The sequence below is a fragment of the Benincasa hispida genome, chromosome 8, assembly GCF_027475165.1.
Source record: "Benincasa hispida cultivar pf3 chromosome 8, pf3_genome.v1.1, whole genome shotgun sequence".
NCBI classification, from domain to species: Eukaryota; Viridiplantae; Streptophyta; class Magnoliopsida; order Cucurbitales; family Cucurbitaceae; genus Benincasa; species Benincasa hispida.
In genome coordinates this window covers 58,982,235-58,998,369 of record NC_143485.1, presented here as the reverse complement: position 1 = coordinate 58,998,369, position 16,135 = coordinate 58,982,235, and the positions used below count along the sequence as shown (strand labels likewise).

The following is a 16,135-nucleotide window of genomic DNA, read 5'->3' as shown; positions in this document are numbered from 1 at the left end:
CCTCCATGAAGATTCAACATTTCTTTCATGCTATATTATTCATGGATGGCGGACGATGCATTTTCCCAGGGAATTTTTGCCCTTCTTCTAAACTGACATTGGTACTAGTGTTGCTCAATGGGATGTCTATTGTTTTTCTGGGAGGGGCTGCTAAAATCTTGAGGAAGATTGCACTAACATCTAGAAGCAAACTGACATTTTAAGTGGAGATGATTTTGACTTTCTTGTTTCTGTTGTCCATTTTTCTTAACCAACGTGTTAAATCACCGATTGACCCAAAAGTTTTAAACAAATTGATCACTATATCAACGGTATTTTTTAAAAAGGATGTTAATTGTTTTAAAATTGGTATTTTTCAAAATCAAGAAAGCTTCAAATAAAATGATCATTATTTGGAAATCTTGAAGTTTGGAGTGGGGACTGTTGATTCTTTGGAGAAGTTTATGGGTATCCTGTTTTTGTGGAACAACCATACTTTTTCTGCTCTGGAAGTGATTAAGGGTATCTTTTCACTCTCGATTTCGTTCGGTTTGAAAGATGGTGAGATTATTTGGGTGACAGGAGTGTATGACCCTTCTAGAATACGAGGGAGGGCTTAGTTTGAATGAGTTGGGCGACTTTTTCGGTCTGTGTGGCGCGAATTGATGTCTAGTGGGAGGCTTCAATATGACTTGTGCGCATGTTGAGAGGTCCATGCGAAGGTTCAATGATTTTATCGAGAGAGGAAATTGGGTTGACCTGCAGAATGGTAGGTTTACCTGAGCCAATAGTAGAGCGAGGAACAGGATTGACATTCTTGCTCTCTTTAGATTGGATCAAGGTTTTTGGGGAGGTCAGACAGGTGTTGGGTCCGAGAGTCACATTGGATGATTGGCCTATTATCCTAACATTGAGTTGCCAAATATGGTGTTACGAAATCGACAATTAAAGAATACAAACAACATAAAAAAAAATAGAGATTCGACACACAAATTTACGTGGTTCATTAAGTGTGTGTTAGTCACATCCACGAGGCAGAGGGAGAATGATTTTATTAGCGAGAATGTTACAAATTACAGAATAATGGTGCCTTTAGGGTTAGAGAGTTTATATAGTGCACTTCTCTAAATCTTAGGGTTATAATCGTAAATAACCATTAAATAAATATGCTAAATATGAATTCAGTGTAGGTCCTTCGAAGCACCAGAGAATGTAGCGAGACCCCCGTACTAGGTTGTTCGAAGTGTACTCTGTACTTTTGGAGAATGAATTTCTTATCATTTAATCAGATAAAAGGTACATATATATAGGAGAATGAGGAATCCTAATCTACGATATACAAAATTATAATAAAGGACTACTGCACATATTAATTTAAATATATCTTATGACACTCCCCTTCAAGCTGGAGCAAATATGTCAATTATGCCCAGCTTGTTGCATAAATAGCTTATCCTTACTCCATTTACAACTTTGGTAAATATATCTCCCATCTGTTCTGCAGTCTAATTCACATATCCTGTAGATATTAACCTTTCTTATATTTTCTCACAAACAAAGTGACAATCCACTTCAGTATGTTTAGTTCATTCATGAAACACTGAATTAGATGCAATGTGAAGTGTAGCTTGACTATCACACCATAATTTAGCTGGCACGATAATGCTGAAATCCATCTTAGATAAAAGTTGGTATATCCACACTATTTCACACACTGATTGTGCCATAGCTCTATATTCGGACTCAACACTCAAACGAGAAACTAAATTCTGTTTCTTACTTTTCCGTGACACTAGGTTTCCTCCTACAAAAACACAATATCCAGAGGTTGATCTCCTATCTTCTCGAGATCAGCCCAATCAACATCTGAAAAACATTCAACCCTTGTATGACCATGATCTTTATATAAGGTCCCACGTCCAGGTGTAGCTTTTAGATAGATAGAATTTGTTCTACTACAATCGAATGATCCACTATAGGAGAAGACATAAACTGACTCAAAATACTCACAGTGTAAGCATATCTGGTCGTGTCACTGTAAAATAGTTCAACTTTCCAACTAATCTTCTATATCTCTCAGGGTTTTTAAATAATTCTCTTTCTCTAGCAAGTTGCAAATTCGGTATCATTGGAGTACTACACGGTTTGATTTTTAATTTTCCAGTCTTAGATAACAAATCAAGTACATATTTCTGTTATGACAGATAAATACCTTTCTTGCTTCTCATTACTTCAATACCCAAGAAATACTTTCAGTTGTCCCAAATATTTAATATGAAATTGACTTGAAGAAAAATCTTGAGAGAAGATATACCTGATATATCATTTTCAATGATAACGATATTGTCAACATACACAACAAGCAAAGTGATACCATTGTCCGATCGTCGATAGAATGCAGAATGATCAGAAATACTTTTCTTCATACCAAAACATTCGAGTGCTTGACTAAACTTACCAAACCATGCACGAGGACTTTGTTTCAGTCCATACAAAGATTTTCGAAGACAACACACCTTATCACTCTCCCCCTGAACAACAAACCTAGGTGGTTGCTCCATGTAAACTTCCTCCTGAAGATCACCATACAAAAAAACATTCTTAATGTCGAGTTGATGCAAAAGGCCAATTATGAGCAGCAACCATAGATAGAAATAGTCGAATGGAAGTTAATTTAGCAATAGGAGAAAATGTATTAGAATAATCAGTCGCATAGATTTGTGTAGAACCTTTGGCAACAAGACAAGCTTTCAAGTGAGCCACTGTTTCGTAAGGATTGGCTTTTATAGCAAACACCCATTTACATCCAGTAGCCTTCTTTCCTGTCGGACGCAAGACTAAATCCCAAGTACCATTCTCATCCAATGCAGTCATCTCCTCAATCATTGCACTACGCTACCCAGAATGAGATAAAGCTTCATGAATCGAGTGAGGAATTGAGATGGAATCAAGAGATGTAATAAAGGAATAAGTGGGTGAAGACAACTGGTTATACGAAACAAACGAAGAATAGGGTAAGTACAAGTGCGTTTACCTTTTTGAAGGGCAATGGGTAGATCATCACTCAATTCCAGATCAGATGTCGAAGAAGCCATTGGTGTAGGCATGTATCTGAAGGTGGCTATGGAGGACACCTGGAGTAAACTCGAGTGACTAGTGGGCGAGAAGGAAGAGACACAAAAGAAGGATGAGTAGAAGAGGATGCGGAAGAGGTAATCTCATAAACAAATCCTCCTCCTCTTCTTTACAATGACTAGACGGTGAGGGACTAAAAGGTATATCTTTAAAAATTGTAACATCGGGAGAGACAAGATACTTGTTAAGAGTAGGACAATAACAACGATAATCTTTTTGAACACGCGAATAACCTAAGAAAATGCATTTCAAAGATTTTGGATCTAATTTGGTAAGATGTGGACGAATATCTCGAGCAAAACAAACATCCAAGATCTTAGGGGCAATAGAAAACAAAGATTTCGTAGAAAAAAGTACAATGGGGAATCTCTCTATTGAGGACAGAGGAATACATTCTATTAATCAAGAAGCAAGCAGTGGACACCGCATCAACACAAAATTGCTTTGGAACATGCATTTGAAAGGATAAGGTGCGGGCTATTTCAAGGAGGTGTCGGTTCTTTCTTTCAGCAACTCCATTTTGAGATGGAGTGTCTGCACAAGAGGATTGATGAATGATGCAACTCCATTTTTAGATGGAACATGCATATGAGTCACACGAGAATAATCGTCAACAAAAGTAACAAAGTAAGAAAACCTGTTTGAGACAACTGGATAAGGACCCCAAATATCAGAAATTCAGAATAAACTAACTCAAATGGAGTGTTGGCTCGTTTATGAACTCTAGGACTAGAACTAAGACGATGAGATTTAGCAAACTGACTCAAATCACAATTCAAAGACGACAAAGAACGAATTTCAGGATATATTTTCTTCAGCATGGACAAAGAAGGATGACCCAGATGATAGTGAACTGCAAATGGGGATGTGACACCAAAGCAGGCTACAACTTTTTGTATCTGGTGGTAAAAATGTAAAGACCCCCTCGACTCATGTCCTCTACCAATAATCTTCTTCGTCATACGATATTGAAACAAACAATAACCAGGAAAAAAACAAGACACAACAATTAAGGTCGCGAGGAAGCTGGCTAATAGAAATTAAATTAAAAGACATTTGAGGCAAATGTAATACAAAGGACAAAGAAAGAGATGGCGTGAGAGGAATGGTGTCGGATCCAAGAACAGAGGAGGTGGATCCATCTGTCATCTGTCAAAGTGACAGATGAGGATGGGGCAAGGGACAAAGGTGTAGAAAATAAGTTAGAATTACCCATCATGTGAGTGGTGGCACCTGAATCTGTGATCCATTTGGTAGATGATGTAAGGCATTTCGAATTACCTATCTCAGCAATGGTGGCAGTAGGGTTCGATGAAGAAGATGCCTGCAAGGATTCCTGAAATACTTGAAATTTAACAAAATTGTTAGTAGAGATGGTAACAAACTTTTCGGCCATATCACTGGTGGAAGCTGTCTGAGCATGTTGAGATCGTTGAGCCTTGTACAACAATTTTCGACAATCACATTTCAGATGTCCTGGCTTACAACAGTAATGACAAACAATCTCCTGAGAATCTGATTTTCGATTTTCATAATTAGGCCTCTAAAAATTGTTGGTCATCCCTGGAGTGATTTGAGAATTATTATTCTTGCTAATAAGAGCATTACTAAGATGAGAAATAGACGAACCAGTTTGAGAGCTCTCAATACGAAGAACATGACTGAAGGCCTCCTCTAACGACGAAATTTCAGAAACAGAAAGAATGTGTTTTAGCGATTCCAAATTCAGGTGAAAGTTCATTTAGAAATATCATAACAACCATCTTTTCTTGTTGCGCTTGTTGAACTTTGACATCTGGGCTAAAAGTTAACAATAAGGCAAGTTCAACAGTTGGTTTTTTAATCCTCATATAGTAGCTTGTAACAGATTTTGCTTTTTGTTTTGCTCGAAAGAATTGCATACAAATTTCAAACATTCGATGGACATGTTCATTCTCGAGTACAAAAATTCTAAGAACTCTAAGAGTTCCTTAACAGAATTACAAGGATCTACCAAACCAACAATCTCACTCTCAATGGAATTCTTAATCTGAAGATAAAGTCGAGCGTCATCACAAAGCCAAACCTTTTTCTTATCATCTTGTGGTGGATTCTTAGTCACATGATCATCCTTATCATTACTAAGTAAATAATATAAAACTGAATAGTATGATGCCAATCATAGTAATTAGCTTAATTTAACTTATGTTCTATTATCTTTGATGCTAAGGGAATTAGATTGGATACAACCATATGCTTCGTTTCATCCATGAAGAACCTACACATGATCCCACAGGCAGAATTAAACAAATTAGAATCGAAAGCAAGGTAATCAAAAAGCGAAACAACCCCAAATGAGAGCAAAATAGTCACAAACCCTAGGAACAAAATGGTATTTTCCAAACAGCCTCACACTCGAGTAGATGTTAGTAGAACTAAAGGTACAGATGGACTGGAAAATCTAACCCGAGACGAACCTAACCGATGGAAGCGAAGAAGGCGGCCTCACGTGCTCCCACGCACCGGTGCATGGCAACGGAGCAACTTTGAACTGGCGGTGCGTGTGACTTACGCGCGACTGTTTCCGGTGAATGGCGACGTTTGATTGAGGCGGACGGTGGCGGCGCTCCTCCTGAGGTGGGTGGTGTCGTCAAACAGCCACTTGAAGTGATGACCTAAATTCAAAAACCCTAACTCACAAGGCTGTCAAAGAATATTCTAAACCCTAAACAAAAAATGTCTCTGATACCATGTACTCTGTACTTTTGGAGAATGAATTTCTTACCATGTCATTAGATAAAAGGTACATATATTTAGGAGAATGAGAAACCCTAATCTAGGATATACAAAATTACAATAAAGGACAACCGTATAGATTAATTTAAATATATCTTATAACATGAAGCACCAAATAAAAGATTCAAGGCATTCCAACACGTGGAGGCCTAATCCTTTCCATTTTGAGAATACATGGCTCCCATCAACACTCAGCAAGGCTCTCGCCTTAGGCGAGAGGTGAGGCAATGTAGGCCATACCACCTTGCAAGTACCTTGGTTGAGCATCTTCAATGGGGCCCTCGCCTTTTGCGCCTTTCTATCGCCTTGAACATATGTTCAAAGCAACACAAGCGCTCGCCCTTTTTTTAATGATTCTTCAAGTTTTCTACTTTCTTCAAACTTTCTTCTTTAATATCAAGAATCAAGATTTAAACAAGTCAAGAAAAACCAAAGAAAGGAAGAAAAAAAAATAGCACAAGTAGTAGAAAAAAGTTGAAGAAGTCATCTTTTTGTTTACTCTTCGGGCCATCCATCAGTTGCTTTTCAAAAATGAAGCAAAGGAAGAAGAGGGGTCAAAAATCAGAAGGGAAGAAGAAATGTTCTTTTATTTTTTACATTTCCTTGAAGAGAAATCAGGGTTGGCTGCATGCCAACCAAACTGCCAAATGGAAAAATTTCTACCCCATTACTCAAAGAACTCATTTTTACCTATTTATAATCATTTCTATTTCTATTTCTTTTTCCAAATATATATTTCTTTCTCATATTGTTTTAGTTAATTCTTATTTTAATTCTTAATAATTTTGTTAAGATTTTAATATTTTAACATTTTAAAAATCTATTTAATATTTTAACATTGTAAAAATCTATGTATTTTCTTTTATCAATAATTGTAAAAAATAATATTTATTTATTATTATTTTTTTAAGTGCGCCTTGCTTCAGTCGGGCAATACTTTTTGGCCATTTCTTGCCTTGAGGCGATTAAAGAGCTTGTTGCCTTAAAGTTTTCCTTGTGCTTTGAAAACACTGGGGGCTCCAACACCCCTCTTTTAAGCCCAACTTCTTAGTCGGTGGAACGCTTCTATACAAGGAAGATGGGAAGGATTTTGCTTTATGGGTAAGTTGAGGGCTCTGCAAGGGAAGCTTAGGTCGTGGAATAGGGAGGTTTTTGGATATAAGTTCAATAGCAGGAGATTTTGGCTAAGATTACAAGGTTTGATGAGATAGAGTTAGAGGGCTTTTGGACGAGGCCTTGAAGGCTAAAAGGGACTCCCTCAAAATTCTTTTTGCGGAGGTGGTTATAAAGGAAACTTGCAGTTGGAGACAAAAAGTTAATGTGGCTTGGGCAAAGGATGGAGAGTGTAATACCTCTCTTTTCCACATAGTGCCCAATGCTCAGAAGAATAGGAATAGGATTGGGCCTCTGATTAATGAGTTAGGGGAGAATTATGGATGAGAAGAAGGTCGAGGAGGAAGTCATTTCTTGCTTCATTAATTTGTATGGGTCGGAGGTTCTAGCTAAAGCCTTTGTCCAAGGGGTTGATTGGAACGCTATTTCTGGGAGAAAGGGACAACTTATTTGAACCTTTTTTTGTGGAGGAGATTAAGATCGCTGTTTTTGGGAGTGACAACTCTAAATTCCTAGGTCCGGACAATTTCTCTTTGGCTTTTTATCAAGAAAAATGGCCTTTGATCAAAGAGGAGTTGGTCAGTCTTTCAGGAATTCTATGAAAGGGCATCCTTAATAACTCCATCTTGGAGATGTACGTTTGTCTAATCCCAAAGAAGGAGAATGTGAATAGAGTTAAGGATTTTAGACCAATTAGTCTTATTATGAGTCTGTACAAAATTCTTGCAAAAGTGTTGACTAATCGGGTAAAAAGGGTGCTCCTGTCGACTATCTCTAACTCGAAAGGGGCTTTTGTAGCAGGGAGACAAATCTTGGATCAATCCCTTATAGCTGGCGATTGAGGATTATAGATCCAGGAAGAAGGAAGGTGTGCCCTTTAAGATTTATTTTGAAAAAATTTATGACCATGTGAACTGGAATTTTTTGGACAAGATCACAGAGAGGAATGGTTTTGGCTATAAGTGGTGAATGTGGATGTCGGGTTGTCTGAGGAATGTGAGTTACACTTTCCTTACTAACGGAAGTCCTTCCGGCAAAGTAGTGGTGACAAGAGGTCTTAGGCAAGGAGACCCTCTCTCCCTCTCTTTTCCTCCTTGTTGTGAACGTTTTGAGTTGGATTATGAGTAAATGCATCGAAGGCAATGTCATTGAGCCTTTCGAGTTGGGAGTGGATAAGGTCCCCCATTCCCGTCTTCAATTTGTTGATGACATGCTTTTCTTTTGCTCGGGTAAGGAAAACTCGTTTTTAATGTTGAATCATGTCTTTGCCTTTTTTGAAGATATATGGGGCTTGAAGATTATTATGGGGAAATGTAGTGTTGTGGGAATCAATTGCGATGAAGGTAAAAGCTCAAAAGGTAGGTCAAGTGGGTTGGGTGTGACATAAGCAGTCTCCCCTTCTTTTATCTTGGTCTTCATCTGGGAAGTAATCCTAAGTCTGTCGCTTTGTAGGATCCTGTGGTAGATAAAGTGCGGAGTAGGTTAGCCTCTTGGAAGGAAGTTTTTCTCTAATGCATGCAGGCTTACCTTGATCAAGTCAATTTTGATCGACATTTTTGTGTATTACTTTTCCCTTTTTATGCCCCTGTGTGATGTGTGTAAGTATTTGGAAAGGTTGATGTATGGCTTTCTCTAGGAAAAGATTGACGAAGGGAAATGCAAATACTTGCACTTGATAAGTTGGGAGATCCTTGAGACAAGTTTCCTTGGGGGTGGGGGTGGGGGTGGAGGCTTGGAAATTGGGAACCTTAGTTTGCGTAACAAAACCCTTTTAGGCAAATGGTTGTGGCGTTTCACCTCTGAGCCTAACTCTCTATAGTGTAGCGTAAGTGTAAGTAAACATGACCTCCATTCTTTCAATTGACTGTCTAAAGGGATTAGAAGTACATATCAGAATTTGTGGAAAAATATATCGAAAGAGCTCCCTTCTTGTGTTCACTTGGTCTGTTGTGTGGTGGGGTAGGGGAGAGATACTTACTTTTGGGAAGATCATTGGGTGGGGGAGAGACCTCTCTGTGTTTTATTTCCTTGTTTGTATCACTTGTCTCTCAAAACCATTTTGTTGTTGATTTTTTAGTGTGGTCGGGGAGCTCTTGTTCTTTTTCTTTTGGGTTTTATCGTTCTCTTTCCGATTGGGAAACGACGAATGTGGCTGCTCTTCTTTCTTTACTCGAGGGCCACCTGTTTAGATTGGGAGGAACTGATGTCATATTTTGGAGCCCCAATCCTTTGAAAGGGTTCTCGTGGAAGTTTTTCTTTTTATACTTGGTTGATCCTTCCTCCTTAGGCGACTTGGTCTTTTGGGTGTTTTGGAGGATTAAGGTTCTTGGAAAAGTGAGGTTCTTTATTTGGCAAGTTATTCATGGCCGTGCTAACACGATCGACAGACTTGTCAGGAAGTTGTCCTCGCTAGTTGGGCCTTTTTGTTATATTCTTTGTCAGAAGGCGGAAGACGACCTAGACTATATTCTTTGGTATTGTGACTTTGCAAGTGGTGTTTGAGATTCTTTTCTCCAGACGTTTGGCATGCCGAGTGCTGGTCATAGAGATGTCAGTGCTATGATCGAGGAATTCCTCAATCCACCTTTTGGGGAGAAAGACCGGTTTCTTTGGCATGCTGGAGTGTGCAATTTTATGGGTTTAGTGAGGCGAGTGGAACCGACAGAGTGTAGGGAAGTGGAGAGGTATTTCAGGGAGCTCTGGTCCCTTGTTCATTTTCATGTTTACTCAAAGACCTCTTTTAATTATTTTGTAGGCATGATTTTGCATAGTTGGAGTCCCTTCTTGAAAATGGAGTCCCCTTTTTGTGGGCTTGGTTTTTGTATGCCCATTACTCTCTCACTTTTTCTCAATAAAAGTCGTTTGTTCTCATTTAAAAAAAAATTGATCACTATACTAACGGTAGGAGCATTTTCATTTTTTTTAAATTTTTTTTCGTAAGGTTAAGAGTATTAATGCAACTTTTGAAAGTTCAAGGATATTTTTTAAAGGAGTATTAAGGTCTGTGTTCATATACTAACAGTCTGAGTAATGTTGAAGTTTAAGGGTATTTATGAAATTTTTGACAGTTTAGGTGTATTTTTGAAACGATACACTAATGGTTTATATCTAAAACTAATAGTAAGGGTGCCTTTGAACTTTTTTCTTTCAAAGTGTAAGGGTATTTTTGGAACTTTTGAATATTTAAGGGTATTTTTGACACAGTATAAATTTAGTAGTATTTTGTATAATTTAGCCTTTAATATACTATAAACTTTTAGCTTAAGAATTTTAGTTGTTTGGTGGTTAACATAACCCCTTGTTCAATATCATAAAGAGCCCTTGGTGGGACGTTTGGTTGGTATGAAGTATTTGCACACTCTAAAGGATAGACACATTGAGATATTAGTATTATTTCATAATATTGACGATTTGCATGGCTTTGCTACCAGGTTTTGGATGTTTATTAATTGTATGTTGTTGGTTATATATAATATTTATTCATGCACTATCAGATTATTGACAGAAGATCCTCACCAGCGACTTGGAGCTATAGGCGCGTCAGAGGTAAATAACTTTTCAATGTGGCTTATGAACTTGTTATGATGCTGGTTCTCTTGGTGCCCTCAGATCTTTCATGGATGCTTACATCATAGAGCCAATTTATATTACTCAGGTGAAGCAGCATATGTTCTTCAAAGATATTAACTGGGACACGCTTGCCCGACAAAAGGTATTGTAGTGAACCAGTTAATACTTATGCTGTAAGGTGTACATTAATTTTATCTATCTATAAATTGTTATAATGATCTTCAAATTTTTACAGGCTGCATTTGTTCCAACATCTGAAAGTGCTCTTGATACTAGTTATTTTACAAGCCGCTACTCATGGAATCATTCAGATGATCATGTCTATCCACACAGTGAACTTGAGGATTCAAGTGATGCCGACAGCTTAAGTGGTGATAGTAGTTTGAGCAATCGTCAAGATGAAGTGGTAATTTAGTTGCATGATTTTTATCAGAGTTTATTTAAATCTCCTTAAACTAATCCTAATTGTATTTTCTTTATTCTGGTTCCTTGGCATCTCACGAACAGGGAGATGAATGTGGGGGCCTTACAGATTTTGAGCCTGGTTCTTCTGTCAATTACTCATTCAGTAATTTCTCTTTCAAGGTATCCGCTAAAAAATTACTAGGCATGCAGGTTATGACGAATTCCTAGTTTTTCATGTTTATCTGTTCAAATACCTTACATACTGTTTACCCAGTAGTTGTGGAACATTCTTTACATTCTTCTCATGTTCATACCTTTAATATCTTGTTATTTGACGTTCTTGTTTAAGACTAGAAATGATTAAGATTTCAAATTTTCCTTTTTAAAAAGGAATTTTGAACTCCTGTAAAGGATGGAAATGACTAAATGAGGGAATCATTCCTTTATAATTCTTGCTGCATCCTTCTTTTGAGAAATCAAACCCTCAACCTTCTTAAAAAGGTGTCTTTTTCTTTTTTAATAAAAAAAGAACCTTCTCAAGAAAGTTGTTTGCGTCCAGGCTTTTACTTATTGTTATGATTATAGAGAAGTATTGTAATAACTCGAGTTTAGGAGGGGTACATGAATGAATTGAGATTACATCCGAATGAGAGGGATTTTGAGGACATCGAAGTATAGTTGAGAAAAACTTAAAAAGAACTGAAAGTTACTACTTATACCAACTAGGTGCACCTTCCTTTTTGGTGGCTATCATAGGAACTTTAAAGTGAAGCGTGCTTAGCTTGGAGCAATCCTATGTTGGGTGATCTCTTAGGAATTTTCCTAAGATGCGTGTGAGTGAGAAAAAAACATGTTGAAAGGACTTGTGTTGGTTTGTGGGGATAGTCATCAGTCTTTAAACCATTAGAGGATAAATGTGTCAAGTTGCAGGGGATGCGGGGAATGTCGGACCAAATAAGGTGTTGAATCTGAATTCCGAATCTTGGGCCTAGGGCGTTGCAAGTATCTTGTTTGGCAAGACATGGCAGACATATATACACACACATATATATTGATGAGATTCTAGATTTGCAGCAATAGAAAAAAGCACATGAGGCCCTCTATTATGGTTATTATTCTGTAGCTGCAATCTCCCTACAATGATCGCATTTGTTTGATGGCCGCAATTTCTATACGATGGACGCATGTGGGTGATGGCCGCAACATCCATGCGTCGAACGTACGTGTTCGCCTCTGCGATGGAGAGATTCCCCGCATGTGGTCGTCTTTGCGATAGCCTAGTTTCCATGTATGCGACCGCTTCCTGCGTTAACTACAAAGATAGACAATTGAATGCATAAAAACGCATAAAAGTGGGTTAGCTGAGATTCTTAATGCCGATCGACGCAAGCTCATTTTCTCATGAATTCTTAATATAATCGCCGCATCTTCTATTTAACAGCCCTCATAATTCTAAATAAAAGGCCTATAATGACATGCATTTCTACCCGTCATCAATGATATAATTCTTATTGGAAATGTTTCCAATGAAATAACTCGACTGAAGCAACTCCTGTCAAATAAATTTGAGATCAAGGACTTGTGACATCTAAAGTACTTCCTAGGGATGGAAGTAGCAAGATCCAGCAAAGGTATTTTTGTCACTCAATGAAAATACACTTTAGATCTCTTAAAGGAGACTAGGATGAGTGGTTGTAGACCGACTGATAGACCTATAGATGCAAAAGCTTGGAGTTAATTCCGAAGATGAACCAGTTGATCGAGGCAAGTATCAACAGTTGGTGGGGAAGTTAATATACTTGACTTGCACTTGGCTAGATATTAGCTTTGTTGTTACCGTGGTAAGTCAATTTCTGAACAAACCTTCTAAGGAACATATGGAAGCTATGTATAGGATATTAAGATATCTGAAAAACGATCCTGGAAAGGGCCTCATGTTCAGAAAGGCCATGACTAGATCCTTAGAAATTTACACTGTGATGCAGATTGGGTTGGATCCCGTATTGATTGTAAGTCGACATCAGGATATTGCTCTTATGTATGGGGAAACTTAGTAACTTGATGCAGTAAGAAACCACAAGTTATAGCTCGAAGTAGTGCTGAAGTTGAATTTTGATCATTAGCCCAGGGAATTTGTGAAGGAATTTGGCTAAAACGTCTTCTCACTAAGCTCAAAGTTGAGATTGAGGGTACTAGAGAAGTACTGTGTGATAATCAATCTGCAATCGCCATTGCAAGGAATCCAATACATCATGATAGAATGAAGCATGTTGAGATAGATTGCCATTTTTTGAGATATGATCCTTCCCAACAAGTTGCAGATATATTAACTAAGGCTTTGCATCGAACAAGCCTTGGTGGACTAGTTTCCAAGCTTGGAATGACTATCAAATATCATTCAGTTTGAGGGGTATAGGAAATCAAGCTAACTTATGCAGCTGTAAATTAGAGAATTAATTCAAATAATTTCCTTGTATATTGTAATTGTTTTTCTTTCCATATAAGTATAGATTGATAGCTTAATTTCAACCCAACGATTGATACTCTAGTTTTTCTCAATCACTCAATAAGAGAAAAATTATCTTTTCCTATACTCGGCTTTAGAAAGCTCTATGACCATTCGATAATTTTTTATATGACACAAAATTTGCATAGGATATTTAGTACAACTTCGAATACCTTTTCTAAGGGCAATGGGAACATCGATATCAGACAATAGTTGGAGTAGAAATGGATGAAGGATTACTAGTTTCAGTTGAACGATTACCAGTTTTAGTTGTCGGAGTCTCAGATTGGCTATGTGATGGATCAACTATCTTGTCTAGGTTCCTTTGGTTGAATGTTCTTCTAGTATAAAACTTAAACTCAGGAACTTGATCAATATGATCATTTTGTAGTATTTCTCCCCCTGAAAGAGAAGCTTCAATGCTTGGCATCATAGAACTACAGACCATCAAGCATCAGACACGAATGGCCACTCACGAATGGCCGGCAAGGACCAAACAACAATGATCTACAGACGAATGGCCCGCTTACTAAATTACTCATAGTCTCAGTAGTATTAGTTCTCTTTCTGCTAAAGAACAAATTATACTTTCGTATCATAGACTAGGACATCCCAGTTTTTCTTATCTAAAATATTCATTTCCAAATTTATTGAAGGAAATTGATTGTTTATCTTTAAATTGTGAAAGTTGCATTTTCGCAAAACAATCATTGGTTCACATATTTTCCTAGTAAAAGGGATAATGACGTTAACCGGCGATGCCCACTCACGAATGGCCGGCAAGGACCAAACAACAGTGATTTACAGCCGAAAAACATCAGACAAACACGAGATTCTGGTGCGAGGCAAACTGTTTGGTGAGATGTAAATGACTGGCGACAGATGATCGAGATACAATCGACCGGCGGCGGCTGTAGAGGTGTTAGTTTGAGGGGTTTTTTTTTTATTTAAAAAATTTCTCTGATACCAACTTAAATTTATAGGGAATAATCTTATTTTCTTATTAAATATGTGTAATTTAGGTCTTCTATAGGAGAAAGACCTCTATGGAAAGAATAAAGACAATAAAGAATTATTTGACAAATTAATTTTTATATACAAATATGGAAAGTCCAACAATATATATACATTAAATGGCCCATTTTTTATTTTCTTTTTATTTTCTAATTTTTATTCTCCTCTTTGAACCTGAAAGGTAGTGTTATTTATTCATCTTTATACCTTCATCCGTAACAGGGAAGTTGGGGGAAGTCATTCTGCAAGAGCTGTTTATGTTTATGTTGATCTTTACTACAAACTAGATATTTCATCCTTCTAATGCGCACACTTGATTTTAGGCAACATGTTTGGACACTCCCAGGCTATGACATATAGTGTATGCTTGAACTAGAGTGGTTAAATCTTTTTATACATCAGGAAAAAATTCTGGACCAAGAAAGTAATTAGCTTTACAGCTTCCTGAAGTGTGCATATTTTCGCTTCAATCTGTCTTTCAAATAAACTAAAACAAACTTTTAGATTGAAGATGAAGATGATTGCAATGTCTTAATTAATTCAAAAGCAATTAAAAGAAATTATGTATATTTCTGAACGTACTCTTGTTCTGTCTCTCTGCCATGCCCGTCTTCTTTGCTTAGAAAATTTGTGACTTACTGTGTATGAAGTTGGTAATGTCATATTCCTCTTGGTCACCCACGCTGGAGAAAATATAAGATAACTTGAGTGGCCTCTTACAATCTATCTTTGTTGTTTATGTTTCCTTGTAATCAGAATCTCTCCCAGCTCGCATCCATCAACTACGACCTGCTTTCCAAGGGTTTGAAGGATGATCCTCCCAATCATGATGCATAAATGTGTTAATCCTTACATAACTGCCGAATGCTTTCAGGCGATTGGTTCGGTGTTCGTCCTTGTTTTGTATTTGTAATGTTCTGTACATGTTCATGTAAGTCTTTCTTTGCTCCTCTACATGCCTTTACAACTTTATTTGTGATTGGTGGAGTGATTTGATCATTTTGTAACTGCAGAGACAAAAATTTTAGAGGCTAAATCTTGTTGGAGATGCTCTCTTTCAAATTATAGGCGCCATCTTCAGAACCATGTGGCCTTCAGTTTTCATTTTTCCTTCTACGTTTCACTTCTTTCTCTTACAACTCACCTCACAGTGGGTTCAGAACTTCAATTTTCCATTGTTTAAATGGTCCCATAACTGTTTCACCTTTCTTTCTCAGACATTCCGTATATTTATGTATTTATGATATATATTATATAGCAAAGAGAAGCATCATTATGTACAGCATTTCCTTTGGCATCCACCCTGACTGTATTAGTATATGATGAAGGCAAGTTGCAACAAAATCCGAAGGCATTTATTTTTGTTGACTGGAATTGTGCTTCGAAACAATTAACAATTAGGGTGCAGAAGTTGAACCACTCTAAATATTGGAATATCTACTCGACATTACATTTTTTCACATTTGAAAGGTCATGTTCAAGATGCCATAATTCCATCCATAAAAGGACGTGTTCAAGCTGCTTTTATTGGAAACAAAGAAATTATCAATCGATTAAGAGATATTTGAAAGTGATTTTAACATTTATCATATTCTAAATCACTTTAAAATGTTCTTTTAAGTATTCAAAATCAAATTC

At 37.3% G+C, this 16,135-nt stretch overlaps 1 protein-coding gene across 1 annotated transcript in view; it reads left to right on the top strand.

Annotated features, from left to right (window-relative positions):
- The window catches only part of LOC120082744 (putative serine/threonine protein kinase IREH1), a 64,665-nt gene extending 48,824 nt beyond the window's left edge, over positions 1 to 15,841 (top strand). Inside the window, exons 13-18 of the mRNA XM_039038029.2 lie at positions 10,497 to 10,548; positions 10,658 to 10,714; positions 10,808 to 10,978; positions 11,080 to 11,157; positions 15,254 to 15,428; positions 15,511 to 15,841. Coding sequence (XP_038893957.1) covers positions 10,497 to 10,548; positions 10,658 to 10,714; positions 10,808 to 10,978; positions 11,080 to 11,157; positions 15,254 to 15,334 — 439 coding nt within the window. The 3' untranslated portion in view covers positions 15,335 to 15,428; positions 15,511 to 15,841. The remainder of the gene's footprint in view (positions 1 to 10,496; positions 10,549 to 10,657; positions 10,715 to 10,807; positions 10,979 to 11,079; positions 11,158 to 15,253; positions 15,429 to 15,510) is intronic.
- Positions 15,842 to 16,135: the final 294 nt, after the last annotated feature.